Raw genomic sequence first — 23484 nt, forward strand, 5'->3', positions numbered from 1 at the left:
TTCTTTTTTTTTTTTTTTTTTAAGATGGAGTCTCACTCTGTCGCCCAGGCTGGAGTGCAGGGGCGCCACCTCGGCTCACTGCAACCTCTGCCTCCCAGGTTCAAGCCATTCTCTGCCTCAGCCTCCCGAGTAGCTGGGATTACAGGCACCTGCCACCACGCCCAGCTAATTTTTTTATGTTTTTTAGTAGAGACAGGGTTTTGCCGTGTTGGCCAGTCTGGTCTTGAACTCCTGACCTCATGATCCACCCACCTTGGCCTCCCAGAGTGCTGGGATTACAGGCGTGACCCGGCGTGACCCACCGTGCCCAGTCCCCGTCTGCTTCTTAAGCAGCATTGCCTGCTGCCAGGTTCCTTACCCACTGCGGTCAAACCTCTCTCTAGTCACGTTTCAGTCCCTCAAACGTGCCAGCCTGTCTCTGTCCCACTTCAGGACCCGAGCAGCTGTTCCCCTTGTCTGAACACTTGTAGGAAGCTGACTGGCGCCACAAGAAAAGATACGACATGTCTTGAGCCCATAGCCAGTGACTATTGCCTTAGACGGCAAAACACCTGATAAAGTGAAGGATCTTGAGCTGAAGAGTTTCTCCCAGGTGATTTAGGTGGGCCCTAAATGCTATTACATGCACCTTTATAAGGAGGATGCAGAGGGAGATTGATGCGGACACACAGAGGAGCAGGCGACGTGAAGACAGGCAGAGACTGGAGTGAGGCCACCGGGAGCCAAGGAATGCCAAGGACTGCTGATGCCACAAGGAGTGGAAGGAGGCGAGGAGCAGGTTCTCCCCCAGAGCCGTGGAGGGAGCCTGGCATGCCAGCAGCTTGTGTTTGGACTTCAGGCCTCTAGAGAATACATTTCTATTGTATTAAGCCACCATGTATATGGTCATTTGTTACACAGCCATAGCAACTGACGGAAGGCTCCTCCTCCGGGCTGCAGCTAGGAGAGTTCTAACTCCACCCGGTTCGAGCTTAAGTGCTAACCCACAGCTCCCTGTGCCCTGACCCCCATATGCTCCCATGCAAAGCACGCCAGGGCACCACATTGTCCACCTGAGGACGGAGCAAGGATTTTTGTCTCGTCTTTTCCCTGATGTGACTCAAGCACCTCAAACAGTGCCTGGCGCTCGTCAGGCAGCCAGAAATAGTGGTCGGAAGGGAGTCTTGCCTGTCTCTCGGCTCGGCTCTGAGCTCCAGGCTGCAGGGACTTTCTTCTTTATGACTGAGGCCTCCATGGCCTGGGTGGATGCCTGGCATGTGGTAAATGCTCAATGGTTACTTGCCAAATGAATGGAAAGGTATTATTATTGGCATTATAATTCGTTGCAGTTAAGATTGTGTGACAGAGGCCGAGTGCAGAGGCTCATGCCTGTAATCCCAGCACTTTAGAAGGCCGAGATAGGCAGATCTCTTGAGGACAGGAATTCAAGACGAGCCTAGTCAACATAGCGAAACCCCGTCTCTACTAAAAATACAAAAATCAGCCGGGCATGGTGGCGGGCGCCTGTAGTCCCAGCTACTTGGGAGGCTGAGGCAGGAGAATTGCTTGAACCCAGGAGGTGGAGGTTGCAGTGAGCGGAGATCGCATCACTGCACTCCAGCCTGGTGACAGAGCCAGACTCCGTCCAAAAAAAAAAAAAAAAAAGATTGTGTTATAGAGAAATAAGCACCTTGGAGACAGCTGTTTGTGGGTTTCTTTGCAAATTATTGAATATGGTGGTTTGAAAGGAGAAATTTGCTTTTATTTCCTAAAACCTTTATAATTCCTCATCTGAGCTAATCAGTCAGATGTTACATTTGCACTAAAGAGGTATCCTTATACTCAGTGCTATTTTCCTATGTAATAGAATATTTCCCCCAAACTGTGCCCTGCTTTTGAGTGCACCTGTATCGCTAGCCATTATTTCTTGCCAATAACAAGTTCAGCACAGCCCCGCATTTGCTGAGCTCTGCACCCAGCCTGGCCCGGGTCATGCTGGGTCACACAGTGTGGCAGTTGTTGCTATGGAATTGAACTCCACATGAGGACCAAAGGCCCTGTTGCAAATCACTGACAAGTTAATGAGGTGACTGACCAGGGCAGATGTGCCCAAACCTGCCTTCAGACCCAAACCGCAACTAGGATTCCCAGGTCAGAGTCTTGATACGTCAGCTCTACACGTAGACTCGGTCTGTTTGGAAAATAGATAATACATTCCACAGTGTAGTAGGCAGATAAAAGCTTCTTTTCTCTCTTTTCTCATGCATGGATGCTGGATTTAAAGAGATATTTCTCAGCCTACTGAAATGATGTCAGTTAGTTGGAGTTATTTTCCCATGTAGACATCAGCTGCTGCCGCTATTTCTACCACTGTAATTTATTAATAGGCCAAATAGTATTAAATGATAGGCAGGGATCCTTCCTTTACTCTTTAGGCCTCCCAAACCCTGTTCAGAAATCCTTACTCGAGGCCAGGCGTGGTGGCTCATGCCTGTAATCCCAGCACTTTGGGAGGCTGAGGCAGGCAGATCACCCGAGGTCCGGAGTTTGAGACCAGCCTGGACAACATGGCAAAATCCCATCTCTACTAAAAATACAAAAATTAGCCAAGCGTGGTGGGGGTGGCCTGTAATCCCAGCTACTCTGGAGGCTGAGGCAGGAGAATTGCTTGAACCCAGGAGGCAGAGTTTGCAGTGAGCTGAGATAGCTCCACGACACTCCAGCGTGGATGAGAGACTCCATCTCAACAACGAAAAAGAAAAAAAAAGACATCCTTACTCAAGCACCTACACAGATCATCCTATAGCTGAAGATTCAGCCTCTAACTTTTGCAAGTTTTCTATTCTTCAGAAATCAAGGTTCCTGTTCTTGACGTGGGGGAACACTTGAACAAGCTAAGCCCAAATTATAAACTGGAAGCTGGTGGGCTGAATTTTACTGGGGAGTGTGTTTAATGGCTAGGCACTAGGCTTTTAAAAAATTCTGAATTCCGATGCCTTGAAATGACAAATGCACCGTCCAGCTCCTAGTAGCCCCGTCCTGAGCACCTCCTCTCCCCATTACCACATTCAGGTCACCAGCTGTTCCCCAGGGGCATCTGAGTCTGCCACCTCTGACAGGGACTTCATTTACCAGGGAATTCTCCAGTAGTGACAACATGAGCCAGAGAGTTCTTGGAGGAGGAAGATACAGCAAGAAGAACAAAAAAGCAAACCCAACAAGCTCAGGGCTTGAAAAAAGACCACCTTTGCCAACTTCCAATTGTCACTGGAACTTGTTTACATCAAAATGGAACACAATTGACTTAAGTGAACTTTGGGGACATAAAAATTATTGTTCTGAATGATGTATCAGGCTACAGGTAGAAAATGTCCTAAAACACAGCTGTGTGAGTGATGAGACTGAGTTCTCAAACTTCGAGTGCAAGTAATTCAATGAAATGAAAAATGTTAACGGTAATTAAAATTTCCCAAGTAAATTCCATTTTTATCACGGAATGCAAGCTCTTAGGAGTATAAGGGATGAGTGAATGAGATCACAGGGAAAATACTTGCATTTTTTTAGCGATTGAAATTCTCAGAAGAAAGAGTGACTCACTCATGTTTGATTTTGGATTTCAAACCAAAAAAACAAAGACAATTCTTGACCTTTAAGCCATTTGACCTCTGTGTTTGTAAACCCACCACATTGTAAGATTTTGTTAATTTCACAGTTGTTATACTCCCTTGAATAGAAAACATGGGGAAAAACCTGGACAGTGTCTTGATTATCATCCTTGTTACTAAAGTATAACTTATACAAGGTCCCCATTCTAATTTGTAAGGACATGTAATTTTCCCTGCAAGGAGTGCACCATTAAACACAGAGAGCTTCCTCCCTTGAAACTGATAAGGAATAATAGAAAATCCTGCCTGATATACCTTATTCACACCCTTAAAGACGGGCCATAATGAGGTTCAGGGAATTGTGAGGGCCTCATCACAAGTCATTTGGGAAATCAAGTAAATAGCTGTCATATGTGAAAACCCACGTTCCACATCACAGAACCATGGGCTGCTAGAAACGAGAGGGACCAACCAGCCCCCTCTAGGACAAGTTCTCATGTCCCAGGTGAGGGCTCTGAACCTGAAAAAGATCAAGGTCTCCTCCCCTCAGCCTGGAGCTCTTCCCAGGGTGCCACTGCACCTTAACAGGTCCAAGAGCTGCAACGCTCTTATTTGCTGCTGCTGCTCAAAGTGCTTATTTCTGACCTTACCTGAAATTCTCGAGGGAATTTGAACGATGTGAGATTATTCATTTCATAACAGGCTTCAATGCTAGTGTGTGCAGAGAAAGTCTAGGGTTGGGGAAGAGACTCCCCACTAATTGTGTCCCCCTCTTCTCTTGGGTATGGGAGATCCCCCTCCAGAGCCCCTGCATGCTGGCCTGACCACCAGCTCAGCTCCCAAATCCTGTCCAGGCTGGAATCTAATTTTTTTTTTTCTTTTGAGACAGAGTTTTGCTCTTGTCGCCCAGGCTGGTGAAATCTCAGCTCACTGCAACCTCCACCTCACGGGTTCAAGCGATTCTCCTGCCTCAGCCTGCCAGGTAGCTGGGATTACAGGCACCCGCCGCCATGCCTGGCTAATTTTTTGTATTTTTAGTAGAGATGGGGTTTCACCATGTTGGCCAGGCTGGTCTTGAACTCCTGACCTCATGTGATCCACCCACCTCAGCCTCCCAGGGTGCTGGGATTACAGGCATGAGCCACCATGCCCGGCCCCTGAATTTTAGCTTCTTAATTTATGTGTACTCACTGCCTATTGGGTGCTATCTACTGTGATAATCTCAAAGTACAAAAAAATGACCCCCAGTTTACAAAGCGGAGAAGTGAAGGTAGGTAAACTATATTTCAAGGGCATCCACAGTGGCTCAGGAGTCAGGATCAACGTTTTACATGTGTTCTCATGACCACCTTCAGGAAGTGTATGCTTGCCATCTAATCCATAAAGTCAGGCACATTCACACTCAAATCCAGCCAGAGCTACAGGGCAGGGCAGGACAAGTACAGCGAAAGAGAAGCAGGTAGGCAGGCTGCTAGGAGGCTCCGGCAGGGAGACAATGACACTGGCTGTGATGAGCAGAAAGGCCTTGTGGTTTGGCATCTCCACTGAGCTCCTTTGAGAAGAACAGGAAAGACAGAGGCAGAGTGTAAATGGGAAGGCATTCAGAAAAGGGCAGAGAAGTGGAAATATTCAGATTATCTTCAAGAGTGAATGAGTGGCCCAACTGTTGCAGCTGGAAAGGGTCAAGGGGGCAGTAACGGGGATTACGGATGAAAACTCATGCTGGGGCTAGATTGTGGGCCTCCAGCGGTACAGTGATGGGGCTGGATTTTATTCTGCAGACATCAAAGGAGGCCCTCCTTAGTTCTCCACCTTAGATCGTTCCATCTCCACCCCTAACTCTAGCTCTCCTCTCCAGTTAAATTGCGAACCATGGCCATTCCTCAGCACAGAACCAGCTTTGTCTGTCAATGATCGCTTTAGACATAGCAGTTTTGATGGGGGGTTTGATGAAACTATTACCTGCTATTACTCCGGGCATTAACCTGTAAGAGAGGAACACTTTCCTTCTTAGAAATACCCTGTTATGCCACTTGAGGGCTGTGCAGCCTCAGGCAGATCCCTCAAGCCTCAGGAATTTGGTGTATTCCTATTCTGATAGTCCCCCTTGAGCTGCCACTGCAGCTCAGAAGGTTGGCCGGCTGCTGAGGGCTTGAGCGTGTTGCTTTCCCAAAGCATCTTCTGTTATGCATAAGCCACACCCCCAAATCCTCAGCTGGAAGATGTCACAGCGACTTGCAGCCTTCCCACGGAAAACCCTTCCATCTCAGGAAGACCAGAGGCTCCCTGGTGTGGTGGTGCACACAGCTCTCCTGGACCACACAGACACAGAGACACACACAGCAGAGTGCTGCTCAGGACCGGGAGCCTTCACCATCCAGAGACTGCTCAGAGGAAAAGTGCACCATCTACACATGCAACGCCTTGTGCTTGTTTAACAGCACAAGGTTAACAGCGGGTAAAGGCCAGAGTGCTGTTCAACATCTTCCAATGCACGGGACAGTCCCCACACCAAAGAATTATCCATCCCAAATGCCAACTGTGCCGAGACTGAGAAGCCCTGTCCTAATCTCACCTCTGCTCTGTGATGCAAGTATTCTTATTTCCACTCTTTAGAGCAAGGAAACTAAATTCCCAACAGTTCTAAATAACAGAACAGCCACTCATTCACTCTTGAAGACAATCTGAATATTTCCACTTCTCTGCCCTTTTCTGAATGCCTTCCCATTTGCACTCTGCCTCTGTCTTTCCTGTTCTTCTCAAAGGAGCTCAGTGGAGATACCAAACCACAGGGACATGGAAGAGGAGGACCCATGGGGGTACATGCGAGGACACCCAGGCTTGGTCAGATCAAGTGGCAACCTGAGTTTACAAAGTGATGCTGCAACCCAGCAGTTGGCACCTTCATGTAATCATCTTTCCACGATCATGGAGCAAGTGCTGGGGCTGAAGTCAGACACCTGGGTGTGATTCCTGGCTCTTGCACATCCTAGCAGGTTATTTAGAACTGTTGGGAATTTAGTTTCCTTGCTCTAAAGAGTGGAAATAAGAATACTTGCGTCACAGAGCAGAGGTGAGGTTAGAACCGGGCTTCTCAGTCTCGGCACAATTGGCATTTGGGTTGGAAAATTCTTTGGTGTGGGGACTGTCCTGTGTATTGTAAGATGCTGAACGGCACTCTGGCCTTTACTGGCTGAAAACGAGTAGCATCTCCCTTTCTGCTAAAGCAACTCTCAGCCTCCTTCACATTGGGGGCCTACGGAAGTCCCTTTATCAAAGCAACTGGTCCTCTTCGTTTTGTGGTCTGCTCATCCCTTTCTTGCCACAGGGCTGATCAAATCTATGTATCCTGGTCCTGAAGCTCAAAGTCATAAAATTTAGAGGCACTGAGTTTTTTTTCTTTTTGCATTTGTACAATCCTGATGTATTTATATTAATAACCTCACAAAAAAGTCAGACTTTTTTTTCTATATAATGTTCACATTTACACAAAAAAGCTACAGACTTTGTTTTCTTGAAGCTTCACTTTTAAAATTATATTATGGCAACCTACAGAATGGGAGAAAAATTTTGCAATCTACTCATCTGACAAAGGGCTAATATCCAGAACCTACAAAGAACTCAAACAAATTTACAAGAAAAAAACAAACAACCCCATCAAAAAGTGGGCAAAGGATATGAACAGACATTTCTCAAAAGAAGACATTCATACAGCCAACAGACACATGAAAAAATGCTCATCATCACTCGCCATCAGAGAAATGCAAATCAAAACCACAATGAGATACCATCTCACACCAGTTAGAATGGCAATCATTAAAAAGTCAGGAAACAACAGGTGCTGGAGAGGATGTGGAGAAATAGGAACACTTTTACACTGTTGGTGGGACTGTAAACTAGTTCAACCATTATGAAAAACAGTATGGCGATTCCTCAAGGATCTAGAACTAGAAGTACCATATGACCCAGCCATCCCATTACTGGGTATATACCCAAAGGATTATAAATCATGCTGCTATAAAGACACATGCACATGTATGTTTATTGCGGCACTATTCACAATAGCAAAGACTTAGAATCAACCCAAATGTCCATCAGTGACAGACTGGATTAAGAAAATGTGGCACATATACACATTGGAATACTATGCAGCCATCAAAAAGGATGAGTTTGTGTCCTTTGTAGGGACACGGATGCAGCTGGAAACCATCATTCTCAGCAAACTATTGCAAGAACAGAAAACCAAACACCACATGTTCTCACTCATAGGTGGGAACTGAACAATGAGATCACTTGAACTTGGGAAGGGGAACATCACACACCGGAGCCTATCATGGGGAGGGGGGAGGGAGGAGGGATTGCACTGGGAGTCATACCTGATGTAAATGACGAGTTGATGGGTGCTGACGAGTTGATGGGTGCAGCACACCAACATGGCACAAGTATACATATGTAACAAACCTGCACGTTATGCACATGTACCCTAGAACTTAAAGTATAATAATAATAAAAATAAAATAAAATAAATAAAATTATATTATGAAAGTGGCTCAAGACTGGCTGGACACAGTGGATCATGCCTGTAATCCCAGGACTTTGGGAAGCCAAGGAGGGAGGATCACTTGAGGCTAAGAGTTTGAGACCAGCCTGGGAAATGTAGCAAGACTCCACCTCTACAAAATAATAATAATAATAATAATCAAAAAAATAATTAGCCTAGTGTAGTGGCATGTGCCTGTAGGCCCAGCCACTTGGGAGGTGGAGGTGGGAGGCTCACAAGAGTTTGAGGCTACAGTGAGCTAAGATCATGCCACTGCACTCCAGCCTGGGTGACAGAGTGAGACCCTGTCTAAAAAAGAAAAAGAATAGAAAAGAAAAAGCTCTGGCTGGGCACGGTGGCTCATGCCTATAATCCCAGCACTTTGGGAGGCCGAGGCGGGCAGATCGTGAGGTCAGGAGATGGAGACCATCCTGGCTAACACAGTGAAACCCCGTCTCTACTAAAAATACAAAAAATGAACCGGGCGTGGGGCGGGCGCCTGTAGTCCCAGCTACTCGGGAGGCTGAGGCAGGAGAATGGCATGAACCCGGGAGGCGGAGCTTGCAGTGAGCTGGTATCACGCCACTGCACTCCAGCCTGGGTGACAGAGCGAGACTCCATCTCAAAAAAAAAAAAAAAGAAAGAAAGAAAAAGCTCAAGATAAATTCTGATGAACAAAATTTTTGATGTACTGAAGAAGGAACAAAGCAGTTTAAGCATCAGGGGATTTGTCATAACTTATGCTCAATAAGGTTGCTGCTCCCAGTAAAATAGGCCAACAAAGGAACCCATTGCACACCTGCTGTGTAAAGTTGAAGCAATATCATGAGAGAACTATGTGGTCCCTTCTCTCAGGAAGGTGTTGTGTCCTTGTAGACTCCTCCCTACTCTACTGTGCTTTTTGAATGTCATGCGCAGCCCCCTACGATTGACTTGCTTGAACACTGTTAAATGTTTGTGGCCCCCAAAATTCATATGTTGAAATTCTAACCCTCAAGGTGATAGTAGGAGGAGACGGGGTCTCTGGGAGGTAATTAATCAGAGTGGCATCATCATGAATTGGATGAATGCCCTTATAAATGGGACCCCAGAGGGCTCTTTATCTCCACCATATGAGGATACAATGAGAAGGCACCATCTGCACACCAGGAAGCAGGCCTTCAGCAAGACGCTGGATCTGCTGGCACCTTGCTCTAGGGGTTCCTCCTGGACTGTGAGAAATCAATTTCTTGTAAGCCACCCAGTCTGTGGTATTCTGTTACAGCAGCGAGAATGGATGAGGACACATTTGAAAATCGTTGATCTGACTCAAAAATTGTCCCAAACTTCTATAACACACTCCTTTCTTGTGAGATTGTGGGAGTCATTGTAATTAAAGAATTGTTTGATCTAATACTTTATCACAAATGAATTCATGGACTGCTGTCAGAACATGGGGGAGATGTTAATAAATGTTCAAGAGACCTGACAGTAACCAAAGAGGTTCTTGGCTTTGCAGAACACAGAATCTAGCATGGTCATCAACGTCGCCGTTCTGGGTGGACTTGAGCAAGACACTAACTTTCCTGGGCTTCGGTCTGTTGCCCGGCAATGTGGTATCCTAAGAAGATTCTTATGAGAAGTCAATGAGCAGAAGCATTTTGAACTCATAGAACAGTGCCTGGCACATAATAAGCATACAAAAAATATAGCTATCACTTCATTAGAACACTGTGCCACTTGTTTCAATAGGGACAATCCAAGAAAGAGTCCTATAGTCAACTGTCTGGAAAGACCAAACAAACTTGGATTTTTTTTCGACCAACTTCAGTACTTCTCAGAGCCTTTAAAATGCCATATTTCAGGATGGTGACCCAGTAGGTACCATTTCACACCAGGACCCTTCCTCCATAGGGCAATTCATATAAAATAATGGGTGAATCGCAGCTTCCTAAGACTGTCTTCAAAACCCAGACTGTCTAATATAATTGAGATTGCTATTAGAATATGAAAAACATTGGCTGTGAAATACATAAACATTATCAAGGACGAAAACTGGCCAAGAATCTAGGACTACTTAACATTAAATATTCACAAGATTTCAAAATTCAGGAACGCTGCCCATGTCGGTTTTTACATCACTTACCCGAGACCCCTTTTCAGGAACACAGTGGCAAACAGAGCAATCTCTTCCTCCACAAGGACCAACGTATTTCTTTCCACTCTGGAAAGTGAAGCATCTTATTTAGTATACCAGTACTCGTTGTTTAATTGGATACATAACACATACATTATAACAAGCACTCTTGGTTTACCTTTGACTCCATGAGAAGAAAAAACTAATCACGACATATAAAAAGATGAAGAACTTACCCAGTAGCTTAATAATAAGAAGGGTTGATTATATGAGCAAGAAGCTTCCAAAACTGAGTACGCTGAAGGAAAATAAGTGTCCTTCTAAAGTCATTTGACTTTAACTGGAATCTTCTGCAATTTCTCCCTTTCGGTAAGACTTAATTTGCTAAGTTGCGAACAGTCTTAGAGTGTAAACTATGTGGTTAGGCAATCCATACAAAGACAATGGAATCTAGTTTAAATGAAAAGCTTGGCTGTTTTTTCAGGGCCCATTTTGCTTTATCTTCAAGATCAGCTGCGGTGTGTCTCCTCCCTCATCAAACTGTCCTTCGTAGGACAATTCTCCTGTCACATCCTTGGGCTTAAAATTAAAATTGTTCTTCCTACAATTTGCTGAGACTCCAAGATGGTTTCTCTATTGTGTTCTCAAACAGATACTCCTGAACTTGAATAATTTGGACCTTTTCCCCACTTTTAGCAAACTTTCTAACACTCTCTTTAGAGCAACACACACACACACGCCCTTTGGGAAGAATCAGCTCCTTGTTCTCATGAATCCTAATCACCTATATCCAGAGTCATCATCCACTTCCGTACAAAAGCATAGTCCCAGAGTACTATTTCCATAAGCAGATCTATTAACAGCAATCACCATAATGTCCCCTGCAACGAACATGAGCACTGAGCACACATTCCCAGGCTGGGCCTGCCAGTGGGGAGGGAGTGGTGGTTTAGGCCCCTGTGTAGTGGACAAAGCACCTCTAGATGCTGGGACCCAAGGGCATGGAGAAGAATATCAAGAAAGCATCAGAGATAAGTTTTGCCTGGCTCATGATCTAACCTAGCCATCACTGCAACATTTATACATCGCCCGTACAATTTTATGATTGATCAACCTTTTTAAACTTAAGGCTGTAAACTCAAGCCTTTAGACCAGTGTATGATGGGTAAACATAAAACAATAAAACTAATATTTATAGTTCCCATGGAAGACATATATACATATGTATGTGTGAATGCATATGAATATATATGTGTATATGTGAATATATACCTATGTATACATATATATGAACAGGTATATGTGTATGGGAGGGAAAAGAGTCTAATCAGCATATATTATTTTTCTTTTCAATCACACAATTTAGGCTTATTTTTTGGAGAAAAGTATGCTCAGACACAATCCAAAAGAAAATATCTTTAAGCATTAATTTTAAAAAGACATCTTTGTAAACAATATTCTCATGGATCATTACAAGCATACAAGAATTTGAAGCTTGACAAGAGCCACGCGATTAGATAATTTAAGTTTAAAACTGTATTTGAAGTTTCAGAAATATATGCCTCTTGAGTTTTGAGTAACATTGTTATCTATAAATGCAGAAATATTAAGTTCAACACCCTGATAAGGTTAAAAAAAAATTAAATGCTCGGGCCCAGGTCAGGACAGCATGAAAGCACTTAAAGTAACTAGACTGAATACTTGGGTTCATTTAAGGTTGGGCTTCATTACTATGTGTTCACTGAAATATCAAAACAACTAGAGGAAAAAAATAAGGTCAGTTGATTAGGTGGCTTGATAATAAGGGCAAGTTTGTTATTATTATTTCTTTGCTTATTTTTGCCAAACATCACTAAGATGTTTCAGCAAAACTATGTTTCAGGAAAGAATCAGTTTAAAATTAGCAGATTCTAAAAAAGAAAATAAAACAGGAATAGTCACATATCAAGCTTTGATTTGGATCAGTAAAAGGAAAAAGCAAGAGGTGATTTTAGCCTCTGCAAAGTTCTTCTACCTAAGCATTCCCCAATAAAGGTTTCAAAGAGGAGGGTGAATTTACAGAGGCCTATACCTCAAAAATAGATTGTATAAATTCATTTTAAAAGATAAACACAATATTTCAGACAATTAAACATTCAAAGTATGAACCACATTCACTGGGAATACATTCATACTCTCGGAAACTAATGTTACTCTTCTTCAAAGAGAAAAAAGGAAAAGTCACTATCTGCCTTATCTCAGATATTGTTAAACATATATTTGTCACATAGAAAAGTTCAAAGGCTGGCTGCAGTGGCTCATGCCTGTAATCCCCGCACTTTGGGAGGGCAAGGCTGGCAGATCACTTGAAGCCAGGAGTTCGAGACCAGCCTGGCCAACATGGTGAAACCCCGTCTCTACTAAAAATAACAAAAAAAAATAGCGAGGTGTGATGGCACATGCCTGGAATCCCAGCTACTCGGGAGGCTGAGAAGGGAGAATTGCTTGAACTGGGAGGCGGAGGTGGCAGTGAGCTGAGATCGTGCCACTCCACTCCAGCTTGGGCGACAGAGTGAAACAAAAAAAAAAAGTTCAAACAAAGAAGTGATTAATGTCTTATACTTGTAATTCCATCTTCTTTTTTGAAAAACAAATAATATAGGCACATAATTTTAAAAATTCAAATGGTGCAAAAGAGTATAACAGGAAAAGAAATGTCCTCTTTCAACGATGGCCCCAAGTTCCCTCCTATATAGGATAATTTTTTCAAATGGGTGTCTGGGCATTAATAAGCATATTCATACAATGACCTCATTCACACACACAAACACATACAGAGGCAGATGAGCACATGGGCACACATGCACAGATGTATAAAAACACTTTTGGTGATTTCTGATTTGTTTTACTTTTATCCAAATGGTGGATTGCTCTACATTTTGCTGTTTTCACATAATTGAAAGTCTTCAAAATCATTCCGAAGTATTACATATGCCTATCCGTCAGACCACGTACCATACCTTATTTAACCAGTTGTTGTTGAAGGAAATTTAGGCCGCTCCCTTCTGTCTATACTGAACACTATCCTAAAATTAGTATTCTTGGGCATATTTATCTGTATGCATGAATCAGAATAAACAAGTATGACAAATTCCAAAAAGACACATTCTGTGTCAATAGGTACGTGCATTAGAAATCCAGATGGGTAATACCAAATTGCTTCCCACAGACATTGCATAACAATTTGTATCGCTACCTTTAAAACCCAACGATAGTATGGCCCCTCCCTGTGTGAAATCTCTAGAATATCTGCACACCACAAGCTGGTAGAAGGCCTGGGATAGAAAAATCTTTGGTTCAGAAATTATATTTACTCATGTGCAATATTTTAAAAAGGCAAAATCTAGGACTCTGCAGACTTTTATAACATAAAAAAGAATATAACACAAACTTTTAAAAATCAGATAAGAGAAACATAAAAAGTACACATGTATATATCACAGTATTGTTTCCACTCATTATTTCAGGTGATGCTCTCAAATGCATGTCAACAAAGTTGGGCAAGTCTTATCATCCCTACTCAATACAGGAGATAACTGAGTCTTATATAAGTTAAGAAATGAATCATTGGCAGAGTCAAGAACCACTGGCTCCTCATTCTTTAACCCAAGTGTTTTCTGCTCCCAACTTGTGGGAAAAGGAGAACAGAAGGTAATTTTGCATTTTTAGTTGCTTTGAAAAGACCTACAATAACTTGACTCACTGAAGTTTCATTGGGTGGATCCAAGGTGGAGAGTACGAACAGATAAGGATGTGTTCACTAGAGTGATTTAAACCAAGTCAGGTGTCTTAAGATCAACCTGAGTTGCAGGCAGACCACAATGAGATTTCCCAGACACATCTGAGGGTGAGTTTAATGACTGAGATTCTTCAGTGAGGAGGCAGAAGAAAGATAGCTTATTACAGAATGTTCTGGACTTATTTTTCTTCTGAGCTAAAATGTTCAAATTATTCTTATACTTCTTGATTTAATCTTGAAATGACCCAGCTGCCTCCTGCCTGTCTCCAAAAAAAAAAAAAAAAAAACTTAAAAAAAAAGGGTTATGTTCATATTAAAATAAAGAAATCCCCAATACCTAGGCAATTCAGTAAGCAGTCTTGACTATACAATATAAAATAAATCTTAGTGCTTATTTAGTCTTATTCTCAATTTTACAGGTAAGAAAACTGAGTCCCAGAGGGTGATTTCTTTGAAAGTACAACAAAAATTATGCATTTGATAAAGTGAATTTTCACAATGCAACTAGAGCTAGTGAATGTACTTACCCCATATACGTATTGTGCAGAAAAGAGAATGAGTATAAGTGACCTACAGAAAAACAAAAATGCAGATTAATTTAAAGTTTCTTTTCATGTGAAACAAATTAAAAAGAAAAAGAGGAAAGGAATTAATTCCAGAAAGCTACTTTTTATTTCTAACAGGCTGCTCCTACTAGCCAACTTATCATCAGTGACAAGATCCTCGCTTTCCTCTCTCTGGCTGCCATCATTGCCTTTCCTCTTTTTAATCAGCCAGGAAGTATGTGTTGAACCCCTTGTGTGGTCCTCATTGTGCTGGGGACCGTGAGGACACTCTGAAGGTGAGATCTGGAGGGATACACGAGTGAAAGAAGATGATTCTCAGAATGAAAACTGCAGGAGAGAGGGAAGGAGGCAGCTTAGTTCGGAGACACACACTGCTGAGACAGTGTATCCCAAATGCCATTTAGTGGAAGCAACTAGAAGGAGAGAATGTGGAAGGAAACCTAACTGGACTGGGATGATGGTTTGGAGAAAAAGGGAAATAATATGGAAGATTTAGGGAAAAGTTATGTAGTCCAGGGCTTTATAAGTGAGGCAGAAATCCGATTGGGGTAACTTCATTATTACAAACAAATTTTAACAGAGGAAATATGCAATTTTAAAAGACCACTAAAAGGCCAAGCGCGGTGGCTCATGCCTGTAATCCCAGAACTTTGGGAGGCTAAGGTGGGCGGATCACCTGAGTTCAGGAGTTCGAGATCAGCCTGGCCAACATGGCGAAACCCCATCTCTACTAAAGTACAAAAAGTAGCTGGGCATGGTGGCGCACGCCTGTTATGCCAGCTACTCCAGAGGCTGAGGTAGGAGAATCGCTTGAACCTGGGAGGCAGAGATTGCAGTGAGCCGAGATCGTGCCACTGCACTCCAGCCTGGGCAACAGAGTGAGCCTCTGTCTCAAAACAAAACAAAACACCCATTAAACATTTGCATACATTTTCTAGGCCTTATATTTGTCAAACAGCTTCTGGATCCATCATCTCATTTAATGCTTAAAAGAGCTTGTGGGGATCACACTATTCCAAAGGATAGTAGGAGAACTGGGGCTCAGTCCTGGGCCGTGATTTATCTGCCATCCTTGTTCTTTCATTCTCTGTAGAGCCTCCTCCTCTCTAAAACCTCATGTCCTAAGTGAGCCTTTGTTCTCCACCCTCTACTTCTTCCTCTTGTGCTGAGATGCTGACAAACACTTCAGATGTTTACAGAGCTCTGGATCTAGATGAGACCCTGACTAGGAGATGAGTAACTAGGTCCAGCCCACACTTAATGGCTCCCACACAAAATTCCCTCTCTCCCCAGCTGTTTTCATGATAATTCCAGTACAAGCCAGGTTGGCTTTTCATTGTAGTAACCAAGTAAAAAAAGAGAAAAATATAAAGGAGATGTTAAACACTGGGAATCAACTGCTTTAAATCAGGTTGAATGTGTATTTACAACTCTTGCTTCTTAAATGAGTTATTGTCACTGGACATTTTTAATTAGGATATGTTGCATTTTATAGCAATTGTAGCTTCTCTCTATATAATCTCATTAAGGATTGTAGGCACAGCATGTTTCTTAAACCTTTTATAGAAGAGCAAACAGACTTAGAAAAGTTGGACAATATGCTCCAAAGAGTGCAGATAGAATGGCCCCAAGGGGGCCAGCTCGGGTCAGGTCCGAAGCTCCTTCATAGTCCCTTTATCCTGCACTGGACTTGTTCTTTCTGCCACTGCAGATATTAAAAAATAAAATCATTCCTTTTTTTTTTTCTTTAAAAAAAATGCACAATTAAGATTCCTTTCCATTTCTTCTACATCCACTCCAAATAGTTAAGGCTGGATCATATTCCTTCCCACCACCTTCGCTTCTTTCACTCCCCATAATTTCTTGTTCATCATCCTCAGAACCTTTTGTGTTTTTTCACTATTTAACATTTCCCTGTGTTTAACTCCCAATGTGTTTTTGAGTCTCGTCGAACAATCTCATGTCGGTTTCCTGTTTTCCTATTGCTGCTGTCACATGTTACCACACACTCAGACGCTTAAAACAATGCATATATATTATCTTACAGTTCTGGAAGTCAGAAGTCTGAAATGGGTCTCACTGCCAAGAACCAAGGTGTTGGCAGAGCTGTATTCCTTCTGAAGGTCCCCGGGGAGAATCCGATTCCTTGCCTTGCCCAGATTCTAGAGGCTGACCACATTCCTTGGCTCCTGGTCCCCTTCAACCTTCAAAGCCAGCAGTGGCCAGTGGCGTCTCTCTTGCTGCATCCCGCTGGCCTCTGCTTTTGTGGTCAAAGCTCCTTCTCCGACTGTTCTCCTGCTTCTCCCCTTCACTTCCAAGGATCCTTGTCATTATATTGGGCCCATCCAGATAGTCAGGCTCAGGTCAACTCCTCCATCTCAATGTCAGCTGATCAGCAACCATAATTCTATCTGCAGCTTTAATTACCCCTTGCCGTCTTGCCATGTAACATAACATATTCACAGATTCCAGAGATTAAGATGTGGACATCTGTGGGGGGCTGGGGGTGTTATTAATCTGTACTTGTGAAGTGGTCTGTCCTAACTCTACTAGTTACAGGGACCCTGAAACTTTGGGCATATACGTATTTTGCTATTCAAACCTGGTGAGTAAGAGAGCAAGAATCTGGGACCTTTCCTTGTACAACTTCCCATTTGATGATTATGTGGGTGCAATTCAGGGAAAATTAAGAGGGTTGGTATTCAATAATAAAAATGAGTCATGAAATGGCAGACATACCCTTAGCTTTCTGGAATGATTTGATTTTTTGACATATTAAGCATTCAGATGATTTATATCCATAGAACAAACATTGAGTAGAAACTACTAAATCAAAGTAGGCAATCACACTGAGGATACTCACCAGGGACCTGTGGCCAATGACTTGGTCAATCTGAAGGAGCACCTCATTAGTACTACGTGCAGAGACGACATCGCAAGCAAGTCTTAGTACTTAAAATATATTCTGCCAGTCTTCTCTTCCAGAAGGTTCTTGTTGACAAGTGAAGTTCTGTGTTCTGGGTCAAAGTCTGTTCCTGTTATATATAAATATATCACTTAAAACACAGCATGCATTATAATGTTGAAAATAATTACTTTCATTTTTTATAGTTATGGAATTATTTTCTAAAGGGTAACTTCAATAAATTTTAGATATAACAATCTTTCCTTAGTGACGGTGAAACAGAATAAATATCAGTTTTTATCTTCAGAAATAAAAAATCTTTAAACCCTTTCTACATCATAAATATATTTTTGATAAATGGAAAAATTATGTATATATATTATATTTTTAAAATATATATTTTAAATATAAAATATATTTTATATGTGTATAAATAATTGTTTCATTTTGCTATGTGGAATTTTCTTCTGTTTAATTCTTTCCCTTGAACATCCAAGTTAAAATTCACTCAAATGTTTCTTTTACTTTATGAAACTAGAAAAAGAAACTTCTAGTATACAAATATACATTTTTGTATATTTGTACACATACAGCAAATACATATAAACGTATTTTTATGTAAAATGATACAACTGCTGTGAAAAATATTTTGGCAGTTCCTCAAAAAGTTAAACATAGAGTTACTATATGATCTAGCAATTTTACTCCTGGGTATATGCCCAAAATAATTGAAAACACATGTTCACATATAAACTTGTATATGAATATTCATGGAAGCATTATTCATAACAGCCAGAAGGTGAACACAACGCACATGTCCATCAATGGGTGATGAATAAGAAAAATGTGGTACATCCATACAATGGAGTATTAGCCATAAAAAGGAATGAAGTACTGATATGTGCTACAGCATGAATGAATCTCGAAAACATTATGCCAAGTGAAGGAAGCCACATATTTTATGATTCCATGTGTATAAAAAGTCCAGAGCAGGAAATCCACACACATAGAAAATTGATTGATAGTTGTCAGGGTTTGGGAGAGGAAAGAATTGGGAGGTACAGAGTTTCTTTTTGGGATGATGTAATTGCAGTGGTTATGGTTGTACAACATTTTTAATATACTAAAAACCACTGAATTATAAACTTCAGAAAAGTTAAAATGGTGAATTTTATCTTGTGAATTATATTTTTATTGACATAAAATTTAATTTTATCAATATAAAATAGAAAACTATTTTTAAACTTGACTCAAAGAACTCTTCACTTTGATAAAAGATATATTTGGCTCAAATAATTGAAACGTATCATTTAAAAAACTTTGGTTTCTTTAAAAGACCTGTCTCTATGAGAATTAGGTAGAAAGAAGGAAACCAGGAGTGTTCAATGTTACCAACTTTTTTTTTTTTCCTGAGACGGGGATTTGCTCTTATTGCCCAGGCTGGACTGCAATGGCGCATTCTCAGCTCACTGCCACCTCTGCCTCCCAGGTTCATGATTCTCCTGCCGCAGCCTCCCGAGTAGCTGGTGTGCCACCACACCCAGCTAATTTTTTTTTCTTTTTCTTTTCTTTTTTTTTTTTTTTGTAGAGACGGGGTTAAACCATGTTGGCCAGGCTGGTCTTGAACTCCTGACCTCAGGTGATCTGCCCGCCTCAGTCTCCCAAAGTGCTGAGATTACAGGCGTGAGCCACCGCACCTGGCCATTACCAACTATTTTTAAATTTCTAGGTAAAATCTGAGTAAATTAATTCAATGCTGTATGTATGGAAGACTTGTTTCCCAAGTAAGTGGTAGAACAACATTCTACAATAAAGTTTCGATATCAAGCAGAAACCAATTCAAATTGAATACCCAGATCTTTTCCTATCCCTAAATCCATAATTTTAAATGTTTTAGTTATCAACTCAGAGGTGCCCAAGAGAAAGAATTCAGTCATAGGTTCCTAGTTTCTGTTTCTGGTTGGGGCAGTAAAGCCCCTTCCTCATCTCTCTTTTCTGCTTATCACTAGAGACAGAAACTAAAAACCATGGTTTCAGGCTGCTAAAAGCCTAAAACAAAACAAAAGAGAACAACAATAAAATAAGGCAGATTGGACAAGCTTGTCTAAAGCACAACTCAATAAAACAAATTCTTGTTTTGGAAGGAAAATACAAATTGTTTGAATTACTCAAATTGCATTTGGTATTTTTTAACAAATAGGAAACACAGTCAAAAATAAAAGAAAAACCATAGATATTTACATTTTAATCCCAAAATATATGATACAAATAAAATTCACATGTATTGTGATAAATTATTATGAAAATAATAATTTCCTTACTAAGTCATGGTGAGAATTAAGTGACTTGATATCCTACATGTGATCTCCTCTACATGTTGTACAGAGGAGAATTTTATTAAAATAGAGTGTTGTTGTGGTCACGTTCTAGAGGAGGAAGGCCTGTTTGTGGTCCTAACACCTGGGAGTTTCTCAGTATATTTTAATTGGATGGATAGAGGGATGGATGGATGGATGGACAGACAGACAGATAGACAGACCGATGGATGGATGGGCCAATTTGCAGAAACATAACTGGTATCTCACTAGCAAAAACAATGAAAGGACACTGGGAGTAGTCAATGCATTCTCATCACATGCCCTTGGTTACCATATAAACTCTATAATAGTGATTTTGTCTTTTTTTATTCACAGATGTATCCCCAGTGCCATCATAGTGCCTGGAATGTATTAAGTTCTCAATATATATTGGTTGGGTAAATGAGCATATAGAAGAGACTTTGGGACCTTTTGAATGTAAATCAAGTACATTGAATAGGGGATAAGAAAGGAGGCTAACTTTGACTATAAGTGAGGGCATGGAGGAAGGAAGAATGAGAGAGGGATAACTGGCCTTGGGAAAAGGGGAGAGAAACCGACACTTTGATCACATGTAGGATATCAAGTCACTTAATTCTCACCATGACTTAGTACGGAAATTATTATTTTCATTGTGCAGGAAAAAAAAAAAAGTGAATCAGTTTAAGTAATTGTGCAAAGTCACAAGGCTAGTAAGTGGCAGAACCAGATTTGTTGACTCCAGTATGTATCACTTCTCCCTAGTGACACTCCGGCTTAGCTACCTTTGGACTTCTCTGCTCTCTTACTAAGAATTCTCTTGTTATAAGAATTATCTTACAATAAAAAATTTTAAACTATACACTTTTGTATTAGTCCATTCTCATGCTGCTATGAAGAAATACCTGAGACTGGGTAATTTATAAAGAAAAGCAGAGATTAATTGATTCGCATTCCCGCATGGCTGGGGAGGCCTCAGGAAACTTACAAATATAGCAGAAGGCACCTCTTCACAGGGCAGCAGGAGACAGAATGAGTACTGAGCAAAGGGGGAAGCCACTTATATCACCGTCAAATCTCCTGAGAACTCACTCACTGTCAGAAACGGCATAGGGGAAACCACGCCCATGATTCAATTATCTCCACCTGGTCCCTCCCTTGACACATGGGGATTATTACAATTTAAGGTGAGATTTGGGTGGGGACACAGAGCCAAACCATATCAGCCCTACTTTTTCTTAAAAAAAAAAAAAAAGTCTTTTTTTTTTTTGGTTTTTTTTTTTGAGATGGAGTCTCGTTCTGTCGCCCAGGCTGGAGTGCAGTGGCCGGATCTCAGCTCACTGCAAGCTCCACCTCCCGGGTTTATGCCATTCTCCTGCCTCAGCCTCCCGAGTAGCTGGGACTACAGGCTCCCGCCACCTCACCCAGCTAGGTTTTGTGTGTGTGTGTTTTTTAGTAGAGACGGGGTTTCACCATGTTAGCCAGGATGGTCTCGATCTCCTGACCTCGTGATCCGCCCATCTCGGCCTCCCAAAGTGCTGGGATTACAGGCTTGAGCCACCACATCCAGCCAAAAAAAAAAGTCTTAAAACTTGCATCTTCTCTTTTAATAGCTACAAAGAATATAATTTCTGGAGTATAATAAACGATGACCTTTAAAATAAAACTACTACAGCATTATTTTAGATGCATCCAATAAATCAAAATGTCACAGAAGTCTGATTTTTACCACCATCAGCTTAAAATATATGCACACAAGCTCTTTAACAGGAATTTTACATTGCTATTTTTTAAATTTGTATTTCCATTCCATTCCCCCACATGTATCCTAATGCAATGTATTTCCATACTTGAAAATAATATATTGATCACCCTGTTATGTTTCTCTGCAACAAAATACTTATAAGTCTCTAATTCTTAACATTTTTTCCAAAATTGGCTTTCATTATAATTGTTAGTAGTATATAATTCATCAAAACCACAAATTTTAATCTTGATAAACAATGATCAAATACCAAAAGTAAAATTTTGTGGGAAATGTAGTTGCTAGTGAATGAATTGGCCCTTTTTATTTCTTATTAGCTTATTTAGCTCAAGATCAGTGATTCTTTCTACTGAAATGAGAGAGGTTCAGCAACAATCCTATTTCCATTTTAGTTTCCAAAACTAAGTTCTAATAAAATTTATTCAACATAAACAAGAAGTTGTGAATGAAAAAAATGTGCTACACAAATGTCACTCAATTCTTTTAACTTCTCTTGAGTAATAAACTGCCATGGTCTGAATGTTTGTGTCCCACACCCCCAATTTGTATGTTGCAACTTAACTCCCAATGTGTTGGTATTAAGAGGTGAGGCATCTGGGACGCTGTTAGGTCATGAGGATTGAGCCCTCCAGAATGAGGTGAGTGCCCTTACAGAAGACACCTGAGAGAGCTTGTTTGCCCCTTCCTTCCACCATGTGAGGATGCAGCAAGAAGGCACCACCTGTAAAGCAGAAAGTAGCCTGCACCAGACACTGAATCTGCTGGTGCCTTGGCATTGCACTTGCCAGCCTCCAGCACTGTGAGCAATAAACCTGTTGTTCATAAATCACCCAGTCTTAGGTATTTCGTTGTAGCAGCCTGAATGAACTAACATATATACCAAGAGCAAGATACTAATTTATCATCTAGAATTAATTTGAATGATTTCCAGGCTGACAAGTCCTCCCTCCATTATGATGAAAGCACCCTGACCAGGAGGTGTGGAGCTGGTAGGTTCCTGTTCTTGACACCAGCAAATGGGCTGCCCCTCATTCAGCCCCCAGACAGTTCTTACACCCTGGGACAAAGCAGGGTAGTAATATTTGGGGAAAATGGTGGTCGAGGGGTTGCCTTTCTTTTGAAAAGCAGGGCAACTGTGAAAGAGGAAGTGAAAACTTTGACGAAACACCCATTTTCGGAGAGAGCAATTCTACAAAAGTATATACATGACAATTGAGAATCTGGAAATGAAATCCTTTAGTGAATGTTCCAAGTAGCTTGCGTAACTCCTGAGAATCGTTTTATCTCCCAAGGGTCCATGTACTTCAGTTTGAAGATCTCTATCTTGAATGAGCTGCTAAAGGTTAAAAACTGCCCTTTTCACTGTTTCACCAGAAGCAGGCCTTAGAGGACCTAACAAGCCACAGAGGAGTTGCAGAGAGTTTTATGACTGTTCTCCTGCCTAAGATGCAACTGCTAGGCCACAGCTGAGCAGAACCCCCATCTTGCTGTTGACCTGACACTGTAAACAGCAGTGTGCCTGGTGCTTTGCAGTTCACAAAGTGCAGCCACGTGTTATCCACAACCATCTAAGAGGGTTTTCTTTGTTGCAACCATCTGTCTTAAGAGCACAAAATATTTTGTTTCAACCAAGCTTTTGACTGCACCAAACAAAAATACCCCAACACTCAGCAGAGCATCCCATTCATCTATCTTCTCACGAATGAATAGGTGTCATCGTGTGGGAATAGATGAAGCAGTGGGTTTCTGTTCGAGTCTATCACCATCACACAAAAAAAACGTAACTTGTATTTACTCTGTTCTCACTCTGCTAATAAATACACACCCAAGACTGGGTAATTTGTAAAGGAAAGGGGTTAATTGACTCACAGTTCCACATGGCTGGGGAGGCCTT

The 23484-nt window shown here is 41.6% G+C and overlaps 1 protein-coding gene across 1 annotated transcript in view; it reads right to left on the bottom strand.

Annotated features, from left to right (window-relative positions):
* Positions 1-23484, bottom strand: part of COL4A4 (collagen type IV alpha 4 chain) — a 160015-nt gene that overhangs the window by 125381 nt on the left and 11150 nt on the right. The window contains exons 2-4 of the mRNA XM_031651712.1: positions 17448-17619; positions 14546-14588; positions 10250-10327 (exon numbers count right to left, since the gene is read on the bottom strand). Of these exons, the coding sequence (XP_031507572.1) occupies positions 10250-10327; positions 14546-14588; positions 17448-17518 (192 nt within the window). The 5' untranslated portion in view covers positions 17519-17619. The remainder of the gene's footprint in view (positions 1-10249; positions 10328-14545; positions 14589-17447; positions 17620-23484) is intronic.

This window comes from Papio anubis, chromosome 10 (assembly GCF_008728515.1).
Source record: "Papio anubis isolate 15944 chromosome 10, Panubis1.0, whole genome shotgun sequence".
Classification (NCBI taxonomy): domain Eukaryota; kingdom Metazoa; phylum Chordata; class Mammalia; order Primates; family Cercopithecidae; genus Papio; species Papio anubis.